Below are 22,813 nucleotides of genomic sequence, written 5' to 3' on the forward strand. Positions count from 1 at the left end.
CAGAATTATCATTATTATCATCCTTTATTTGATGAAAACAAGGGGTAAGATGTGGTTGTACAAATGTTTTATCATCACAATTTAGAGTTGAAACTTTTTTTAAAAAAATGAAAGTATGTGCAAAAAAATCTACCTTTTGAAAATAACTAAAGTAAAGGTAAGATTCTCCCTCCAACTGACATTTTTTTCAATATTGTAGATAAAGAAATGTACATGGCGTGATAATAGTTAAATTTAATATCATGGTATACCTTAAAACCGGTATATCCCTACTCTGTCAACAGAATATGAATCTGCAACTATTTTGTAAAAATGTAAACGTGTAATTCTCTTACATTACAGTAAACTGCATATTTTTGGATTTCAGACTGTCCATCAGACAGGACTTCTGATGCTCATCTGACATGTGATTTCTGAGGTTTTACAGACCAAACAACCAATTATGAAATTAATCTGCAGATTATTTATAACAATAGTTGTTAGTTGCAGCCCTAGAGGCACATCCATCATTATCCTTCAAAGATTTCCCGGTCAGCTTCTCTCTGTGGATTACACAGTACATCCTGTATTGTTACTGAGTACTTTAGATCATGGGCCAATGCAACCATACAAAGGAGGGTAGGGGAGGAAATTGCACAGTAGCACAGACTCAAAACTGAAACTCCAAGTGGATGAAAGCTTTCACCGTCTAAAAGTTTATTATCTGGATTTGTTTTATCCACAACCAAACGTGGCTCTCATGTAAAAACTGCACCTGCAACTGTTGATTTTGCAAAACACTTAAAATTGGGCGTCTGTGTTGTTTCACCATATCTGCCATTAGATTTCAGCCCAGAAATCTGTTACAGTGACTCAACAATCGCAGGAAGTACTGATAGCGAGTTCTTGCTAATTGCCCCCAACAAGCAACTTGAAACAATGGAAAACAGGACTCGAACTGTACGCCTCTATAAGACGGGGGTTAATGTTTTTTAGACCAGCATGCAACTTTCATGTAGCTGCTCAAACACGCACTACTGAGAAAAACTCATCAGCAGCCTCCATGTCATTCACACAATCCGACATGTAGAAAAAACTGTCACTGATGTGCCGATAATACAAAATCCTCTTTCTAAATGTCTCTTCCATACAGAATTTTCACTATTGATTTACCAATTTAAACTATAGTGTCATGAACTATCACTTCTGTCAGCCTATACCCCGAAGGAAATGTTGTGCTTTTCCGCTAACGACATACATTACATAACATTACACACAACTATTTTAATTTGTCTATTTCAAAATAGTAAAATGGTGCCACACAAAGCTTTCTGCTTTTTTTCTTTTATTCCGACTGAAACATCACTGCGCTTCCTCAGGAATTCTGTAACCAAACTAAGCATTTTATGCCAAAGTTTTTTTTTTTCCTAACAATAACCAAGTAGTTTATGTGCCTGAACAAAATAATCATGTTAACCGCAAAAAAGTTTCAACGCATTCACCAATATACAAATGTATCAGCGGTTTGTCTAAACGAACAATGGCAACATTTATTTTGGAGATTTAGTATCTTAAACAAAGCTTGGAGAGAAATCCAAACTGTGTGAGCGCTCAGTACATAGAAAATAGGGTTTAACAATATAAAGCAACTTCTATTGAATATGTAGCGCTGTGTTTAGAAGGATCTTGACATATTAAAAAGATAAAAACCAAACACATTCAATTTAGCATCAAAGGAGACAAAGAAAACCAGCTAATAATACATCTGAGAAACTGGAACGTAGAATTTTGGGCATTTTTAAATAAAAAAATTAAAATAAAATGATAAACCAATCATCAAAATAGTTGCTCAACAGTTGTGCCAACTGTTTCAGCTCTTTTTGACAACAAGACAACACGGATGCATTTGAGAGTAGACTTATTTTGTCTGATTTTTTTAAAAAATGCTGGAAAAAATAACTGCCAACATCTGTCGGCACCTTAAGGATGCTCAGCTCTTCAGGACACCTAAACAACAGGATGCTACGCAGATGTAAAGCAAACTGAAACTTTGGACTGTTGTTGAGTAAAAAGCCAACATGTACTGTTAATCTGAATAACGTTGTGTATCTAGGTCAAACAATGAGTAAATGACTCTCACTCTGCAGAGGACTCTAGATTTGAACTGCCCACAGTTCAACCACAGCTCAACCGAAACTGACACCCTCGTACCCCGAGCTCAGAGCCTTTGGTCTGTGGAGGTCTATACAGTCAGAGCTGTTATAGAAAACCCACTTTGTGCAGAGTACATGCTAACTGCTGCAGGCTATAAAGAGAAACCGGGGTTAGAATGACGTCGCTTTTTAGTTTCGCTGATAATCAAGGAAATCCCAAAGAACATAAAATGACAAATCCTGACTGATCAAACCTTTTTTTAATCTGTATTGGAGTTGTATTTTGATGATCGGCAATAAATAAATTCATTAAAAAGCCAAAGAAAGTGTCAGCATGGGAGGAACTTTTACTTTGTAAAACATCAGGGAGCTATTTTATTAAATACATAACTGATTATATATAGAGAGATTTTTTTTAATTTAAATTTTCACTTAATTTTATTACCTATGATGTTGAGAGTTTCAAAAAAGGCATAAAGGCATTTAAACAAACTTTTGTGTTGGAGTTTGTTATATTCCAAATTCTAAATATTGACACAAAGATTTTCAATTTTATTTTCAACGCGTATCAGTTCCATACATTGGTTAACATTCGCTAACTATTAATAAGGTATTGCAACTAAAGTAGCAACTAGAACTGCTAAGTTTTGCTTTGATGACAACCTAAAGTCCAATGGTGTTAATATGGTGTTTGAGCAATCTCAGCATCAAGGTAAAAGTGTATCTGTTCGTCAGATGGGCATGAAGCACATGAATGATGAACTCATCTGAAACACCTTCCCTGTAGTTGGACTGAAAAGACGCGATAAGACTCAAATTCTCCCGCGACACAATATGATAGAGAGGCAGATAAAAAATGCATCCATGTCCGCTGAAAATGTTTCAGCTTGAGCAAAAATCTCATATTTCGGCTTTCTGAATCTTATTCATCAACTTGAGGAGACTTGACAAAAAACTCAACAGACTTACGGACTGAGTTTTTGTTGAGCTAATGCTGTTTTTTTTTTTAAGCTTTTGCACTAAATGTCAAGTATCTCTTAAGCATTGAATTTCATTGGCTGTTTGTACCCAGAAAGTTGGCTCACATTTAATAATTTGATTGTACTTAGATCACAAAAAAGGAAATCATCATCTGCGAAACTGATGCAGAAGATTCAAAGGATCACGCCAATAAAAATTCTGTAACTGTAATTCTGCACATTATAACAAATGAGGATTTAGTACAATAAGTTGTACTGATATGTTGTGTGCAGTCAGCTTGAGTTTCTTTATTATCACATTTATTTCAAAGCAGGAAGATGCTGAGCAGAGGCTTTGGGTTTCCTGAGTGGAGGCTGATGGTCTCTTCTTTTCACCTGTTTTCTGTGCCACTAAAACACAGACCATACCTGTTTGGGTTTGTTGGTTATTCTGCTAATTTAGAGCCTCAGCTATGAAATTTGATCACAAAAGAAAAAAAAACATTAACTCTATAGAGGGCAGCCACTGAAACAGTCCTCTTTTCTTAGTTTGTAGTTTGCAGTCTGCATGTATTCTCTCATACGTTTGTATAATGTGACACAAATTACATGTAAATTTCACCACCAGAAAACAACTGCAACGGTGGAAAACTGCATACAGCTATTCAAGAACTGTAGTTAAGGACAGTTGTGAGGTACTCTGGACTGTGCGATATGACAAAATATATTGTTCGTTTATAGTTTCATATTATGCTTTATCGTTTAATTTGTTTACATCATCTGATAACAGGGGCGTGTGAATAATGCACAGCACTAAAACAAACACTTACACCACTTTATACTTCTCCAAACCAAACTGTAGTTACAAATTGGTGAGCTTGCAAAACACAAAACCTCTTACTAAATTAGTTGGATTACAGTTGCAGCTTTTTGTGTTCTTTGCTGATGTCCCTGCTTTCTCTGTAGATCTGCCCAGGTGTGCTGCATCACCTAACGAGGTGCACTGCACCTGGCTGGGGAGGGAGGTGCTAAAAAAGCTCCTCTAACAGCAGCAGAGGAGAGGGGCTTCTGGTGTTGGTGCTGCTGGACTTACTGCCTCTACCTGTGATCTTTTTTGTGTCTCTTTTGCATGTTTTTTGAATAAAGCCTATGTATTTGCTTTTTTTAACATTTCAGGCCCACTCTAATATTACACTCACTCGTATCACTCTGTGTACAAAATGCACTTTTTAAAAAATAATTATTATTATATTAATATGATTTTCTGCTTTCATTGAGTTTATTTTTTTTGACCAACATCAGTCCTCATCATGCTTTACAGTTTGAAGTTTGCTTGCTTGCAAATGATTATGATTGATTATGAATGATTAGATGCATAAATGTGCAAATACTAAAAGTAAATGACAGCTATTAGGAACAAAATAATGAAATAAATAATTCTTTATGATCAGTTGTTGACACTGTTTCCATGCTTTCCGACATTTCTGTCATTTCCCTAAAACATCACACAAATGTCATAACAACTCAGGCATCATCGAAATTCCCCGAATTCCCACTCATAATAACGACTTTGGAGGGTTGCTCATGTGCTCGTAATTACGGTAATTAAGATATTTTCAAGGAACACATGAAGGCAGAATTACATCCCTACAGATTTATCTTGTGGCCATATGGAGGAGCCCGAGCCCTATATTTAGAAACAACCTATGGGTCACACATAACTGTAAATAAAGTAGATTAACATCATGCATCAGTAACAATAATATGCAAAGTATGACAATGTATAAGCTATAGGGGACAGGTAATTTTAATTTAGATACTTCTGCACTTTTATATGCAGGACTTTTACTTGTAATCAAGTGTTTGAACACTTTTGTTTTGGAAATTTATCGTTAAACTTTTGACTGGACCCAGGCAACTGACCACAGAAACAGCTTCGATCTCAGTTGGACAACTGGGTTGAATAAACAGAAGGTGACGTCCTGCCAGTGTGTTCCTGTGTGTTACTGATTAATGAAGCTCCATCAGTAGATCTCATTTTGAGTAAATGAGGAAGTTTTCTGTGTGAACGTCACTCAAAACCTCTCTTAATTTTCACAGATTTGTGTCTGAAACAATGAAAATAATAATTTGGGGAGAAAATTCTAGCATTTTGAGCAAATTCTGCTGCTGCATTAAGAACTGATTTGTGACTCTGCTGCATCTATGAATAGAGATGTCGCCTGTTTTGACCTCTCCCCCCCGCTGATGCTGAACATTAACAAAGCCAGAAAGGAAAAGTGAGATGCAGTTATGACACGAGGGCACAATACAGTGTCGAGCCCCGAGCGCCGCACCAAAAGACCCGAACAATCAACCTCTGAATAATTCACCTGACCTCTCAGGCCACAGAGCCACTCCTCCTCTCATCTTACACGATAAAACCCCGACATTTTGATTGACCTTTTAAACTTAATAATCTCCCTCCATGTACAATAAGCACCCAGATGCAGCATCATATCAATCTTACAACAAACGACCTTCAAGCTGTGACACAAAGTTGGATTTTGACCCATGTTCGACTCATTTGTGCACCGCCTGAGAGTTATTGAGATAAAATTGAAGGATTTGTCCTTTGAGCTTCTTTCATGGGAATCAGTGTTGAGTTTGGATGGAGCTGCTAAAGTTCAGTCACATATAAGCTTCATCTCTGCATTTTTTGCAAATTCTGATTCGGTGTTTTGACTGTCACACACTATCTTTACTTAATCTGTCTCCTTCTTCAACTTGTAGACAAATGCTCAAATTCACCGCATTCATTTTGCAATTTTGCAGCATGCTGCTTTTGTAGAATACATCTCCTTCATGAATCTCATTTCTGTTTGTAATACTTCCTTTTTTTCTATGTTTTGGTTGTTTTTTGGTTCCTGTCAGTCATCCACATTGGTTCAGTCTGAATTATCTCAACAACTGCTGGATGGATTGCCACATGACACTGCAAAAACATTCATGTTCCCCTGATGATGAATCCTGCTGACTTTGGTGACCCTTTGACCTTCCCTCTAACGCCACCAGCGGGTCAAAGTTTTGATTTATCTTGAAATGTCTGAGTTCTACACATTATCGGCTTGGCCAATTATCAGGCCAACATTTGCCAATTATCTGTATTGGTGTTTTCTTTTAGTGATCGCAGATAAAATGAATGAATGAAAAAGTGTGTGTATTATACTCAACCATCACCAGGAAAGGCAGAATATCTCAGCATAATGTGAATAAGAAAATGCTTATGAAAATAATGAAAACACCAAGAAGAGTAGCTACTTTTTAAAACAGAAGCTAATTGAGATCTTAGTGAACAAACAAACAAACAAACAAATATCTTCTTTCAGTCACAGCTCATCATTTAAAGAAAAGACAAAATACTTCACAGTCTGGCCCTTATTGAAAATTATCTACACAACTGATAAAGGATATGCATGAGTACTACACCACCTCCCACTGAGTAATCATGTAGCAATAACTCATCCTAGTTTTCATAAACATCATCCTTATCATCACTATTCTCATAAAGATGTTGTCATCTTCACCTGCAACACACTGCACACTGCAACAGTCATTAAGATAAAATAGTTTTAAGAGCAAATACAAACAAAAACACATTGATCGTTTAAAAAAAAGAAAAGGAAGTTTTAAAAAAGTTTACGCACACAACGCGACACGAAAGTAACCCTGGAGTAGTTGTGGAAATAAAAACAAACGATTATTTTGCTCTCAGGGGGAAAAAAAAGAAAAATAAAGAAAGGCAGAGATTTCTACTTCTCAGACTACACATGCCAACTCTTTTCTCCTCCGTTAACTCACTATTTCCGTTACTTCTTTGGTTGAAGGCTCCCCGGAGGGCAGCAGGAACAGCAGAGAAAGGAGACGGCGCTCCGGCGTTCACTTCAGCTTCCTGCTCGCCTGTCCGCCTTTCACTCTTCCTCATTTCTTCCCCAAAATCCATCTCAGCATATCGGTTACCTCTCACTCTCATTCACTTCGTCCCCTCCAAGGTCAGTAAAAAAAGAGAAATTACAGCTTCTTACCGTGCGTCCTGGCTTCGTGCGTCCTGCGGCTGAGCTGCGTGTCCCCAAAGAAAATCCTGAAAAGCGACAAGAAAAGTCTCCCAACTACGAAGAGGAACGAGGACTAATGTTTTTACTCCTGGCCTCCCACTACCCGCCTCTCTGTTCCCCTCCCTGTCTCATGCTCTCCCCTCCTCTATTTCCTCCACTCCTCCCTCCTCCTCTCTTCACTCCCCTCCGTGGGCGCAGTGTTTGTTCGCTCCGCTCAGTTAAAAATCAACTAAAAGCGTGAAAACACGGAAATCTATTGGGAAAAAAAACACTTAACATGAGTATGTGCTGTAAAATAGCAATTAAGAAGCTATGTCAACTATGACTCTAAGTTGGGAAAGTTATAAATGAGACAACAGCCCAGACTTTCACACGTTTTTAGAAAGCAGCCATAATTTCTGTCAGGCAGAGGTGGAAGAGGCATTCAGATCTGAACTCCAGAAAAATACAAATACCACACTGTAACAGCACTCTGTGGGGCTATTATGATGACTGCATCAATTAGTTTGACAGTTTAAGACAAATGTTATTGTTTATTGGTTTATTGTTTGGATGTTGATGGCAGCACATGTAGATGTAGATGCAGCAGCCAGTAGCTCCTCAAATCCTTGCTACTTTTTTTGCTTTATATTTCTTTTTTTTTTTGACTCCAAGGCCCCTTCTGCCGAAGCACAACTTTTCTGCGATAGACAAGCACTTATCAACATTAAAAAAAGTAGTTTGGGGTTTGGACTGAATGCAGCAGACTGCAATAGGATCCCCACCAAAGGCTTATGCCAAGCGTAGGCCTGAGGGGAGAAACAAAACCGAAAGCACCGGATCAGAACCTGTCATGCCCGCATGATCCACTGCTGGATGGCGTCAGGTTGAAAAGCTGCAGGTAACAACATCAACAACAACTGATGGTTGTTTTCTAAACTTTACCATGCACCTCCTTCCCCTCATCCTAACCATCTGTGCCAGCATGTGCTTTTCTTTCCTAAACATAACATGCAGTCTCATGCCACCATGTGCTTGTGTTGACATCAGTGTCATCAGTTACAGTTTCTAGTAAGTAAAAGTAGTAAAAATAAAAAGTAGGAGATTTGACACGCACCCCATCTGTATCCGTATCTGTACTCAGAATGGGTGGAGTTTAAATTGAAAGGGTTAACGCTTAAACTGGGACCGAATTAGTGGGACCCAACTGGAAGTTGTTATTCTAAGCCTGAAATTGATAAGGTTTGATCAGAATTTGCTTGTTTATTATTTATTATGAGACAATTTTTAGACCAGCCTCAAAATTGAGCTTCAGATTATTTTTTAAAGGATTTTTTTTCAAAACAAGTACATATATTGACACATTTTACGTGAATCGTATGTATTTGTAAGGACATGATCTGTACTGGATGCTCGTTATACCTGAGTATTTGGCTCAACCCTAACGTTTACTCTATTTTGAATGCATGACTTACACACTATATGTATACTGTGGTGTAAATATGCTTTTTGCAGCTGGTTTCATGTCTGACTAAAGTTTCTTTGTTTGACACCATAGACTGTTCCCTCCTTTTCTGAGCTTTCTGTTCTGTTTCCTTGTAAGTCTCTGCAGTGTCTGTCTCTGCCCTTTGACTCAGGTTTCAGTTTCCTGGAGACCCAGAAGAGAAAACCACCACTGTGTTTTAAACCCTCAATCTACTCAAATCTACTCTGTTTTTCAAGTACATCAAGCTAAAAGTTAAATAGTCTAACACAAGAGCCGTGCAGAAAACCAAAAGTTTATAATGTTCAGTTTTTGTGAGGTGGTCTTACTTTATGGTTATTGTAATTTACAACAATGTGTTAACTTGATGCACCTCAGAGCACAATAATAATCATCATGTTGATCTGTGAATACACTGAGCATGTTGTATTTACAGAAACACAACAGCATCCCTGAATCACAGTTTACTCAGATAATAATGTGACCACAAGGTGTCGCCAAAATGCAATACTCTGTAATCTCACTGAGCAAATCTGAAGAAGCTACAGACGAAACACATTACTAAAGTTCTTCCGTTTGCAGTGGCCAGTGTTGTTTTATTCTTATGAGACTATCTGAAAGAAGGACATACCTGCAACCACTGATTCAAATCTGAAGTACCATCTTCCTCACTCCACTTAAAACGTCTTATCTGTAATGTTTATGTAGCTGCCTATATTTTTGTTATTGTCTTGTCTCTGTCCACTGTTTCTGTTTTTGTTTTGTATTATAATATGCTCTTGTGCTGCTGAACAGGAACCAGTTTGTGTCTCACCCCTTTGTCCCTGCTGCCTCCTGATGGTCCCGAGCTCCAGGTCACAGGACTCTGTGGAGATGAGATTCTTGACTGACTTCTACCTCCACTAAACTTTAAGATAAGAAAAGATTTAACTGAACTAAAATTACTAAACCATTATTAACTGAGAAATGATTTTTAGTGTTATTACAGGGTCCAAGAAGCAAAATAAGTAAAAGCTAATTTTTAAAAGCAGGTCTGAAATATATCATTTAAGAAACACACAAGTCAAAAAACAACTTCGAAAGTAACTTTATTCATTAACATAATACTGCTGCAACTAATGTAGTTAACCATTTGAAGCCTGAGCAAATTGGTTTTTAATTACACACACACACACATATATGTATCCTTATGTTTTGCCTGAAAAAAAAAGATTAACAAATAAAGAAACAATATAATCATTGTAATACCTTTATTTTCATGTTAATATAGACCAGAATAGTGTGTCCTTCTGTGGAAAACCAAGTGTTTACACAACAAAACACAGACTCAAACTCCAGCCTCATGTGTAACATCAGCAGTGCTAAAAACTTGGAATGTAATGGTAGATAAAGTTATAATTTCTGTCTACCACAACTGTTACTTATTTTACAGTAAAAGCATAAAGTAATTTGACTCCCAGTGAAAACCGTCTTAGTGTCTGCAACAGAAATAACGTGATCACTCATGCAGTTTTCAGAGAAACAGAAGTGAGCACACATTAGCAGGTGCAAGTCTGGTCAACCCATCTCTGATACGCCAAACAGCATCCGAAATACACTAATGAGTAACATGAAACTTCTTTATTCTGTGTTTATATTAAAAACCTCCTGAACAACAAACACTGAAGGAATTCTGAAGAAATTTCTGCTGGTTGCAATCTGCAATCCTCATTTCTAGATGCCATGAAATCCCCCTAAAACACAGAACCTTTAAAGAAAAACCTTTTTTGTTTTGCTTTTTTGGTTGGGTTTGTGTATTTTAATTGTATTTAACCACAAGAGGGAGCCATAACATTGTGAAGCAGACACAGGTGGTAACGCAGGTGATAAAAATAATGACTTGATTACCAGTTTAGGATGCCTTGATATGTTTGAAAATGTTTGGTAATGTCCAAAAAGGGTTTGAACCAGCTTTTTTGTTTGGAGCCTGATGAAGGTATATGTCAAAATGTTGAACTTTTGATTCAGCACCTAAAAACCTGCAGCTTTTTAACCACTTCAATGTGTTTAGGATGCCATTTTTATGTATTTTAGTTAATGGGATTATAGATTTATGTGTTTACCCAGTTTTAAGATTATCTTGCTCCTATAGTGTAAATGAAGTGACTGTCCTTTCTTGATACACAGTGTTGGCCAAAATGTCATTAAGTGGCAAAAGGTTATTTGTAATTATATGTAGTGTATTGTGCATAAAAATATCACTGGGAACACACCATCCTCACTTGAGAAACTCCATGTAAATGTATCTTCCTCAGAGCTGAAATTAAAATAATGTCCCTCCTTTTCAATCCAACAAATCTTCTTTTCTTGTCATAAGTTACACTAATAACTGCATCACTGGCTCTTCATGGGCCATGTGAAGCACAATTTTAGGCCTCATTAAAATTGTGTAAAAAAAATGGAGTTGAGTTTTCTTTGAGCATCATCTATTTCACATTTTTGACGCTGCACTGAGTATAATTTCACCACAAGATGGAGCTCTGTTCTCACTAAAGACATTTACACGTCTTTTTGAGTATTTTTATTTCTAAGTTCTTCCCTGTTTCTTCTGTACTTCTTAAACAAGTGATCTTTAAGACTCCTACAGCACCGTGTTAACTTTTATCACCAACATACTTCTGTCCAAAGGTCATTTTTGGCTAAAGACAGGAGCAGGTGGGTTTAGTGTTCAGTAAAAGATACTAACACTACCACTACTATTACTACTACTAGTACTACTAACTAATGACTTTAAAAAGAAATATACAAGCCTGAAGATTTACTTTGAATAAAGTTCACTTGATGCAAAAAGTTGCAAAGTTGCAATTAAAATGCCAATTTACTGCCTCTGGATTTTTGCTAATAAAACAAAACAAAACAAAACAAAGCAAAAGAAACAACAACAACAACAAAAAATCAATATAAAAACAAACTGTTGTAAAATAAAAACTACTGAATGAAATAAGTTGAATAAAATTTGAAAAATATAAAATGGATACTACTATTTCTACTACTACTACTACTACTACAAATAATAATAATCATTATTATTATTACAATTATGTGGCTATGAAATTTAAATAATATAATAAATTCATTGCATTAATAATAATAATAATAATAATAATAATAATAATAATAATAATAATAATAATAATAATAATAATAATAATGTGACTATGAAATTTAAATAATTTAATAAATTCATTGCGTTGTCTGTGCTGTCAAACTCCAAAATTGATTTTAAAAAAATAAAATAAAATCATACAATCTACAAGCTAAAAAGGCACGTAAGTGAAATTTATAGACGCCACATAGTCTACCTTAAAAACAAAATAATGATATTAGTCGACCTTAAGTATGTACACTGAGGGGGCTCGGTTGAGTGACGTCTCTCCCGCTGATTGGCTGCATTTTTTTAGATATGCGGGTATGCAAATGAGCAGGGTGGGCTCGTGGAAACGAGTAGGTGACGTCAGTTCCCCCTTCGCATAGAGCGAAACAAACATGGCGATAGACTCGAGTGGACGGGGGTTTACGCTAACTTTATTCGTCTTTTCTTGCGTTTTTGCGGGCAGGCAGGCCGAGGAGGCGGCGGCGGAGTCGAGACTCGCCCCCCGGATACTCGGCATGAGGCTGGAGAGGAGCGACACGCCGGCCGGGACCACCGAGAAAGGGGTTATTCAGGTGACCGAGGGCAGCGACATCCTCTTCAGGTTCTACGGGCTCCACTTGCGCCCAAACAGCTCGAAGCTCATCCAGTTTATGGAACTTTACTCCAGCGAGAAAGAGGATGATACTTTCGGCGCGGTTACGACCAACTTGAGCAGGACTTGTCTCGAACGCACGAAGGAAATAGAAGTAAGGGGGTCCATGGAGGTGACCAACCAAAACACCTCCGGGGTGGTCAGCCTCCGGATCAAGGAGCTCCGCAAGAGAGAGGCGGTGAAGGTGTTCGGCTTGTGCGTCCTTGACATCCACGCGAAGGAGGAGACGTGGTACCTGCTGGACGATAAGGACGGCAGAGTGCGCGTGGTGGAGGTGGCGAAGTCTCTGCTTCCCATCTGGCTGCAGGTGATCCTCATCGCCTTCCTGCTGGTGCTGTCCGGCATGTTCAGCGGGCTCAACCTGGGGCTGATGGCGCTGGACCCCATGGAGCTCCGCATAGTGCAGAGCTGCGGCACCGAGAAGGAGAAGAAATACGCACGGAAGATCGAGCCCATACGCAGAAAGGGTAACTATTTGTTGTGCTCGCTGCTGCTCGGAAACGTCCTGGTGAACACCACGCTCACCATCCTCCTGGACGACCTCACCAAATCCGGGGTGGGCGCTGTGGTCGCCTCCACAGTCGGGATCGTGATTTTTGGCGAGATTGTGCCGCAGGCGCTGTGCTCCCGGCACGGGCTGGCAGTCGGGGCGAACACCATCCTTGTCACCAAGTTGTTCATGCTGCTAACTTTCCCGCTGTCGTGGCCCATCAGCAAGATCCTGGACTGCGTCCTGGGTCAGGAGATCGGCACCGTGTACAACCGGGAGAAGCTGGTGGAGATGCTGAAAGTCACCGAGCCGTACAACGACCTGGTGAAAGAGGAGCTCAACATGATCCAGGGCGCGCTGGAGCTCAGGACCAAAACAGTGGAGGATGTCATGACGCCCATCAGCAACTGTTTCATGATCCACAGCGACGCCGTGCTGGACTTTAACACCATGTCCGAGATCATGGAGAGCGGGTACACGAGGATACCTGTGTACGAGCAAGAGAGGTCCAACATCGTGGACATCCTGTTTGTTAAGGATCTGGCCTTTGTGGACCCGGACGACTGCACCACCCTCAAGACCATCACCAAGTTCTACAACCATCCCGTGCACTTCGTGTTCCACGACACCAAGCTGGACTCCATGCTGGAGGAGTTTAAGAAAGGTTTGTGGAAATTTCGTGATGTAAGGAAGTTAAAAACACATTTTAGTAAGTATTATCAGGAAAACGTATTTCAAGTATTAAAAGTACCCAAATGCAAAAAAATGCACTTAAAAAACTCACAATTATTAGAGAAAATAGGGAAAAAACACTCTAGACCCCTCATAATTAGTTTAAAGAAGAAATAATACCCCCCCCCAAAAAAAACCCAGAAACATAACAGAAAAAACACCCCTAACTTAAAATTATATAAAAAAGAAAATGTGCCCAAACTCAAAATTATATAAAAACAAAAGAGAGAAAAACACAAAAACAAATATATATATAGATAAATTGAAAATAACACAATGACATAAAAAAATAGAAAAAGACTTTTGTGTTTATTTTAATAATTCAATCAAGTATCTTTGAATCCACTGATTAATCTGCAATTGTTGCAGCTACTTGCATAAACTCTTTGATAATTTAATTCATAACAAAATATCATTTTTCAGAAACTTTTGCAATATTATGCAAAATGTAATTTGTAATGTAACTAAAGCTGACAGAAATGAATTGAAGTAAAAAGTACAGTAATTCCCTCTGAAATTTAGGCAAGTGGAGTAAAAGTATAAAGTTACATGAAAAGAGAATATTCAAGTGAAGTGCAAGTACCTCAAATTCATACTTAAGTACAGTACTTTCGTGAGTGTACTTAGTCACATTCCACCACTGCATTTAGATTAGGGATGATAATTTCCCAGCAGTTTTATTGAAGTAAAAGTTGCAGTATCACAGTGTAGAAATACTCTGTTTCAAGTAAAAGTCCTGCATTCAAAATCTCACCACAGAAAAAGCTCCAAAAGTATCAGAATCAAAGTCCCAAAAGCATACAGACAGTTTTCAAATACTGTTTATCACTGGATTACAGGTGCAAAATATAACAAAAACGCTAATAAAAAGGTGCAAAATATACCAAAAAATAGCTAACAGTAAGGTGCAAAATATATTTAAAAAATTGCAAAACAATAAGAAACAGTAAGGTGCAAACCAACATATACAATATATACAATGGGAAATGAGACTGTCTTCGGTTTTGGCTGAACCTGCCGCTCATTTTTGAGGCTTTACTTTGTAGTACTCTGCTCCGCTTTTCTCGTACAATTTTCCCATATTTGGCAAATATCAAGATGGTTATTATGAACCTTTGAACCTTTCATTAAGATTACTTAATTTTGTCCTGATTGTGACGGATGCAGACAGTTCATATGGTGACGTGATAAAATGCAAAAAGCAGCTGCAAAAGTCTCGAGTACACAAGTGAGTCCCGTTGTCAATCAGGCTGTTTAAACAAGGAGCCGATGAGTGAGGTTGACCTTTGACCTCTGTGCAGTTGGCCAAGCAGTAAAAGAAGTTTCCATGTTGGGGATGGGTGATGTGTTGATTAATCCTGCCTGCAACACAACCAAGAAAAACACCAAACTGTTTTTTGTTTGCTTGTAGGCGAGTGGTAAATTACTCGTAAATTACTGTGAATTCGTGCATTTTGCTGATGCTCTTGTCCAGAGTGTCGGGATGAAGTTCAGCTTTTGCAAGGCAAGGCGAGTTTATCTGTATAGCACATTTTTAGCAACAAGGCAAATCAAAGCGCTCTACATAAATCATCAAAAGCATCGAGACATGGTGGAAAAAAACATCATCAAAGGAAATTTTAATGCAATTAAAAATTGATTAAAGAGCTAGAGAATCAAATATTAAAATGAGGGAAAATGACTAAGATAGGTTTAAAATACAAAAGAAAAGTTACAATGTGGTTTAAGAAATTAATGGGGCACCCAGTGGCTTAGTTGGTAGAGCGGGTGCCCCTCTGCCCTTTCACAAAAAGCCCAATCTTAAAAAAAAAAGAAAAAGGAATAAACATTTAATTTAGGTTGGTTTATTTGCACATACAAATTTATAGAAAAGACAAAAAAAGAAAATTAAAACGTTTAAACATTATGCAGGATAGGTTAGAAGCCAAAAACGTGTCTTAAAGAGATATCGCCGCTATTCAATAACTATAATTATTCATAAAATGAAGAACAGAGAAAAACAAAGATTGTGTAATTGATCAAAATTTCAAGGCTAAGCAGGAATACAGAGTCGATGAAAATGTACAAATGACAACAAGCTTGTATTTACAAAGTGAAATGCCTTACAAATGAATCAACGAAGTCTTTGCAGATTAGAGCCATTTTCGGATGGTTTTTAAAAAACGAGTAAGCTGATATTGATTGTTGTAATGTTAAGTAGGTTGTTCTAAAATGTCTGATGGCCATTTAATGAGCAGAAAAGCCTTCAAATTTGATTTAAAATAACAGAGAGATGCAGGAGACCTTCAGTAAGTTCCTGATATGTGGCGCATAAAAACTAAACGCTCCTTCTTCATGTTTAGTCTCGGCTCTGGGGACGCACCTGTCCGAGACGACCTGAGAGGTCTGGATGGTTCATGGTGTAGCAGAAGGTCAGAAATGTTTTTGGCCCTAAACTGTGCAGTGCTTCATAAACCAACTGCATCGATGATGTGCAAGGAAGCTGTCGTGACTCATCTGTGGTCACCATGTGCATCAAGCATTTTATTCAGAGACAGTATCTGTCCGCCAGACTCTCGTGTGTGTTGCGTATCTGAGGGGGAAGTCATATTAGTTTTACATTTCAAACTGGTGGTATTTTCTTTGGTTTTCAGGAGGAATACTGAATGAAGTTTGTCGTTTTGTATGTTCTGGTTATAGATGTTCTTGGTAGGACTGTAAAGATTACAAAAAGTAGGAGAGAGTAGGTTTGTTTCTTCCAAAGTAAGGAAAAGGTGTTGTTAATCTAAAGCCGTGCTTCTGACTCAGCTGAGAAGTTGTGTTGAGGCTTTGTGAGGAATCAATGTAACCTCAGTCGTGTTTTGTGATGTGTGATATCAAAAACACTTCCCCCTTTTACTTCTCTGTTCTTGCTTTGCTGCTTTTCCTCTTTTACTACACACACATAAATACACACACACACACGTGCACACTCCCTCTCTCAGGAGGACGCACACACACTGACGCCATCCCCTGCAGGGATGTATTTTTCCTTTCTCAGGCATCTCGTCTCAAGGTCACAGACAGTAGATCCACTTGCTGTGTCTGTATCTCAGCACAGCGAGGAATGAGCGATTGTCTTTCTGTCTCTAACAGCGTGACACGTTAACAAAGGTGAAACCCCTCTAAACTTTGGCGTCAGCGTCGGCTTCATGTTCATAACGGTATGAATTTGTCTCACTGAATGCATCTGAACTGAATAACTGTCTTAATTCAAATCTTTTTAACGTTGCTTATCTCAGATCAGCTGCTGTAGATTGGCTTTAGAGTTGCTGCGTTGGTGCACGGCGCTGTGTGACATTTGGCCAAGAAACGGCTCTGCGGCTCATCTCTGTAGGCTTGGCTGGCGAGGTGGGAGGGTTTGGCAACAAGCTGCAGTGCCTACACACACACACACACACACACACACACACACACACACACACACACACACACACTCCGGCTGTACAGAGAGCTGAAAACAATGTACTGGCTCAAAGCTTGGCAGAGACATTTACTATAAAGTAGTTATGTTTACATAATATTCCTGTGTACATGCAGTTGTGCGTACTCAGATTAATATTGTTTACTACTTCAAAATATGGAAAATAGAAAGTGCTGGAGCTTATTGTGCCATTTTGCTTCCTTGGGGTCAAAATAGGATTTTTTTTCTAAGTTTTTCACCAGTGATGGACTCGTTTGACCGTGCCAACACAGGCTCCCTCTTTCATTCTTTAAGCACCTTCTCAAAAACATTCAGCATTATTCGCGCATATCCAAAAACACGCTGATATCCAAGTCTTACATAATAAAAGTAAGTGTCTGTTTTCCCAACCAGATATATGCACTTTTTTGGGGCATGCATTTCTTTCCCACAGCCTTAAAAACTCACCCACTTCCATTGCGCTTGATGACCTACTGCTCCACCTGTGCCCAGAGTACGCTCTGCGCTCTGAGAGCGTGGTGCAATCAGTAACCGAACAGTATAAATATTACAACAGCGCTCCTTACGAAACAGCCCAGCTCCTAAAATATAAAATGTCTTTGTGGTGGCAGATGTTTGGTGGGCCACAACAATTAAATGAACTAAATGAAATTTCAAAAGGGCGACTTCTTACATATACTTCCATTAAAAAATGGTTTAAATTATAGTAATAAAAGTTTTATTTAACTAAAACTAACTCTTTTATTTTCATTCCCTAAAGGGTCATTCTGACTGAATAATAATAATATTCTGTAATACCACAAACCCACAATTTTTCTCCCAAGGCTGTTGTTGTAACATGAAAATCTCATACTGTCGCAACCCAAAAGTGCACGGAAGATCTCTGAATTCGAAGGTAAAATTGGGTGGAATATCTCGAATCCAGCTGTGTGAAATGCACCTCCTATAATGTGCGTAGATGAGTTTTCCCTCCCAGAAACTATATAAATGCATAACTCTTTTTGAATAGCACTTAATGTAAAGAAGAAAGATTGCACAGTGTGTCAGATTAAGAATTATGCTGCTGATATGCAAACGTATTTTCTAAGCTGGTTGCATATCAGAGCAGATGTTATTCATTTTCTCTTTTTAATCTTTATATTCATCAACTGTCAGGTAGAGTTTCACTCAAGAAAACCTCTAAAGTACGATGGGGGAGGGGTGTAATTTTATTTTTTAAGCAAGCAGGCATACTCCAGAACACCCACAGGAAGTCTTTACATAAAGATATGGTGACTGTTTGCAGACACGTTTTGATGAATCTTGCAAGTCGTACAAAAACACAGCAGCGAGAACTTCATTCCAAAGAAGTTGCACAACATTGTTTGCAGCCTCCACGCTGTGACCGTGTCCATGTGGTAACGTACAGACTTGCTTGGCCTCTCCTTTGACCCGACTCCCCGCTCACATCTCAAGTTCCTCTCACTTGCCGCTTGGCATCAGTTGCCACGGTGATGGCATCCAGCAGCTTCAGTGTGTGTGTACACAACCTGTTTGTGTAGGTGGTTCTCTTTATTATCAAATCTGCTCTGTCCGCATGAGATTTTGAACTGTTTACGTTTGAAGATCAGTTCTGAATTGAAAGTTAGAAAGCTCATCAATGCTTTATATTCTGACATTTCCTCCCTCACTCTGTGTGTGTGTGTGTGTGCACAGCAGCCTTTTCAGTCAACATCATGTGACCTTTCAGGTTGACTATGAAATGACCTTTTTAGATTGAATAAAATTTTAATGACACGCTGGCTGTCATTTCAGAAAATAGTAACAGCAGACAAAAATGAAAAATCACGCAAGAAAAGAAACTTTATTTAAATGCATATTAATAGAAGAGGATGTAGATTCTTTAAAATAGTGGTATAAGTTGCATACTTAAATTTACTAAAACTATACTAAAAGTTCTATATTTGTGCCTCGTGTGCTCATCATTACATGCACGGACGTCTAAATTCATGCACTTAGGACATCAGATAATTTAAAAAACACACAAACACAAGTGAACCATGAATTCACTGGAGGCATATCACACTCTGTCAGCAGAGCGTCACATGTTGTACCCTCACACAGACTGTTATAATAGCTTACGTCTTGGCCCCGGGGACTTAAAATAACGTCAGTATAGAATCAAAAAGTATGTAAGACAATATTTCCTTTGTATTGTTTTTATGTGTTTTTAATGGTGTAGTGAAGAAGGAACATCCAAACACAGTGCCAGTAATAACAGTAAGAAGAAAAAAAATCACTTGCAATAGTAATTTTTCTCTAAATGTTAACATTTTTGCCATTTTAATCAAAAACTCAATGAAAGATTAAACAATTAGTCAATTAAACAACAAAATGTAACTTACCAACTATTTTTTTCATCATTTCAAGTAACTTTAAGTCGCCTTTTAAGCAACTTAAAGTTAAAAACCCAAATGTCAATCAGTGTTCCCCAAAAGCCCATGATGACGTATCATAATTGTTTTGTGCAAACCCAAAGATTATCAGTTTGTTGTGGTAGAGAAACCAGAAAATATTCAAATCTAAACGAGATTTATCACTCTTTTTATCTTAAAACATACTGAAACTGATTAATTAGTCTGCAATTAATTTAATAAATGACAACCGATCAATTAATTGTTGCAGCCCTGGTAAAGGCAAATAATATAACAGCTAGAAAACTCAGAAAATAACACCCCTTTACTGAAAATCAGCCTTTAAAACCAGGTAAAGACAACACTTACAATAATACATATCCAAAATCTAAGCTGATATATACTCTCATATCACAATATTGATATAATATTGATATATCGCCCAGCCTTGGTATTGCACGTATGTCGGTCATGACACCCTAAAGCTCACTCTGTGGGCTCCCTTTAAAGTCACTGATGCAACCATCACTTTTTCATGCATATTTGTTTTTGCCTCTCGCTATGAGATTTTAAATCAAGTCAATATTTTTGTTTTATTTTTAAGAAATTAGAATATTTTACTCCTGTCTTGTGTAAAATGTGATATTTCAGGACAAAACAACACAAAACATCCTGGTTATTTTTGGAGTTGATATTAAATTTCCCCTCTGGGATGAATAAAGTGCATCTTTTTTTTGAGTTAAGTAATTACTGCACTTCTTTGCAGTATTTCTGATGTTTGGATTTGAGTCAGTGTGCAGGTCAAACACTAATAGACTAAACACAACATTCCTTTGAACACTTTGAGCCTCTCAGGAAATGATGCAGCTTGTGTTTTGTTTGTGGTTGTCAGGACCGTCTTCATTGTCTGCTGTTTATCAGTATTCGGGCTCTTATCTGTCTGCCCCGCCCAGTGTCTCCGACCCTGCTGTGTGCGCTACGGTTAAATGACTGTTTGTCTGTTAGGTAGCAGGATATATCCCAAAAACTTTGACACATAAGTGAAATTTCGTGGGCCAACCAGTGTTTTTCTTTTGGTACAGAGCAAAGTTTTTGTAAGCCTTTCAAACCTGAATTAATTGTCTTGATTTCTAGCAAAAACATGAGAAGAAAATATAACAAAATTACCTGAAAATTAGTAAAAAAAAAAAAAAGAAAAGAAAAAAAAAATATATATATAACTAAAAAACAAATAATAACAATAAATAAATAAATAATATAAATTAAAAATATATAGATAAAAAAGCTAATAATAAATACAACTATAATCGTATATATATATATATATATATATATATAAATGAAGATATAAGAAAATTCTGTGAAATTTAGCAAAAAAGGACAAGAAAAATATAAATAAAAACAAATAATAACAATAATAAATAAAATAAAAAAAATATATATATAGTTAAAAAAGTTAATAATAATTATATATATATATATATATAAAACAACACTACAGTTCTGACAGATGAGACTCAGTAACCTTTGCACTCTGCTAGACACACACACACACACACACACACACACATACACATTTAAACACACCATAAGGTGTGATCTTGGGACACTCCCTGCTTGCACACACACTCACTCATACTAATACATACATTTGCTATCTGAACAGCTCCATTTACTACAGTCCTTCCTCACCCCCTAATTTAAACTCTTAATCTAAACTAAACCTAATCTCAGCTCTAATCTCAACCTTTAACCCAAATCCGGTCTGTGAATCTGACTCTTTAAGAAGCCAGAAATATTTACTCCCTTGGCCTCTTTTTAAAGTATTAAAGAACATAGTTTTATAGCTTTGAGTAAAAGATTACCCAATCTCAGCTCCTGATAAGGTGTTTACAGGGTAGACCTGAATCTCCACTCCTCTTTCTCTATGGTGGGTGTGTCTCTTTTCTCTTCCCTCCTTTTCTCCCGCAATTATCCTGTTTCTCTGCCTCTGCCCATCTGTCCTTGCTCTTTAGTTTTTTGTTTCGCCTGTCAAGAAAAGAGCACTTTGAATCACTTCTGGCAGTGATTTGAGTGTGATAAATTACTAATTGCTGCAGTATAAACAGTTTTGAAGAAAGCAGCTATCAGGTTATGTAACAGCCGCTATTTTCACATGGAGGTGCGACGGTAAAGTGAAAACATGGACTTGCAAAACAAGAACCTGCCAGATATACTGGAAACAAACCCCCCCTGAGTTATTCACTAAAAGCTCTTTATGATAAATCGAGGCAGGAAATGGGCCATGCAGTTGCAGTCGTGGCATCATGCTTTTGTTTTATTAATTGTTAAAGGTTTTGTACAGCGGAGAAGACTTTTGCTCTCCTATCCGCTCTTTATATTTTCTCAGCGATTCAGTTTACAATAGGGATAAATAAATAAAACTGTGACAAAATTAACATGAATTTTCTTCTGGACACTGTGAAGCGTAAAATTATGTTGTTATGGTCACTTGTTTTAATTTTGTTTTATGTGAAACTCATCAAATTCCAATACAAAGTCAGATCTAAACACTTAAACTGGAATTCGTCTGTGCTTTGTTGAAGGAGACGGCATAAAGTTTGGATCTTAAACACACTGGAGGGCAGGGGAAGCCTGCAGCGTGTTTTAGACACAAACAGAGGTGGAGAGGTGTAGAAATGGACGTGGTATCTTTGTTTATCGTGCCTCTGTTTGTCTTTAAATATCATCTTTAGGTCGCACTGGCGTGAGAAAATTGGCATGTTACAACATCAGTCAAATTAGACACAATTTCTTCATGCAGGGGTCAGTCCTGCAGTACTTGGTGATCGAGTCAGAAACAGTGATGCTGGAGGGGTTAGCAGAACTAACCACAGCTGGAGCTCCGGCCAGCTGGATTTTAAAAGCATTTTCTGCAGGTAGCTGTGTGTGTGTGTGTGTGTGTGTGTGTGTGTGTGTGTGTGTGTGTGTGTGTGTGTGTGTGTGTGTGTGTGTGTGTGTGTGTGTGTGTGTATATGTCAACGTTTGTTCGACTTTCTGTTTCTTTAGAGACAACCCCTCAGGTGTCCTGCTGACTCACAGAGAGTAAAAACATGTGCTCAAACCAGCATTCACTAACTCACGCTTACATCAGCTGACTTGCTGCCTCCTGATTTCTTTATGGAAGACAAAACCTGAATGATTGACTTAGGTCTGCAGCCACCGCCGTTTTTATTTTCACGGTTGTGTGTGACAGCTTCTAAAAACACACTTCTTAATCCAAAAGACAGACAGCTCCACAGCCAGATCATGCTTTCATCTCTTAAATAAGTTCAGTGCCAGCTA

General features: G+C 37.9%; 2 protein-coding genes across 4 annotated transcripts in view; one reads left to right on the forward strand and one right to left on the reverse strand.

Annotated features, from left to right (window-relative positions):
- LOC121944006 (phospholipid-transporting ATPase ID-like) overlaps window positions 1–7,312 on the reverse strand; it is a 47,750-nt gene extending 40,438 nt beyond the window's left edge. Inside the window, exon 1 of the mRNA XM_042487652.2 lies at window positions 7,156–7,312. The gene's annotated coding sequence lies outside the window, so the exon portion shown is untranslated. The remainder of the gene's footprint in view (window positions 1–7,155) is intronic.
- Window positions 7,313–11,874: 4,562 nt separating this feature from the next.
- cnnm4b (cyclin and CBS domain divalent metal cation transport mediator 4b) overlaps window positions 11,875–22,813 on the forward strand; it is a 62,718-nt gene continuing 51,779 nt past the window's right edge. Inside the window, exon 1 of one of the 3 annotated variants that reach the window (XM_088076388.1) lies at window positions 11,875–13,586. In XM_088076388.1, the coding sequence (XP_087932514.1) occupies window positions 12,173–13,586 (1,414 nt within the window). In that variant the 5' untranslated portion in view covers window positions 11,875–12,172. The remainder of the gene's footprint in view (window positions 13,587–22,813) is intronic. The other 2 variants (XM_088076389.1, XM_042487763.2) reach the window with 2 other exon arrangements.

The sequence above is a fragment of the Plectropomus leopardus genome, chromosome 4, assembly GCF_026936395.1.
Source record: "Plectropomus leopardus strain MGB_pleo_1.0 chromosome 4, ASM2693639v1, whole genome shotgun sequence".
Lineage (NCBI taxonomy): Eukaryota > Metazoa > Chordata > Actinopteri > Perciformes > Serranidae > Plectropomus > Plectropomus leopardus.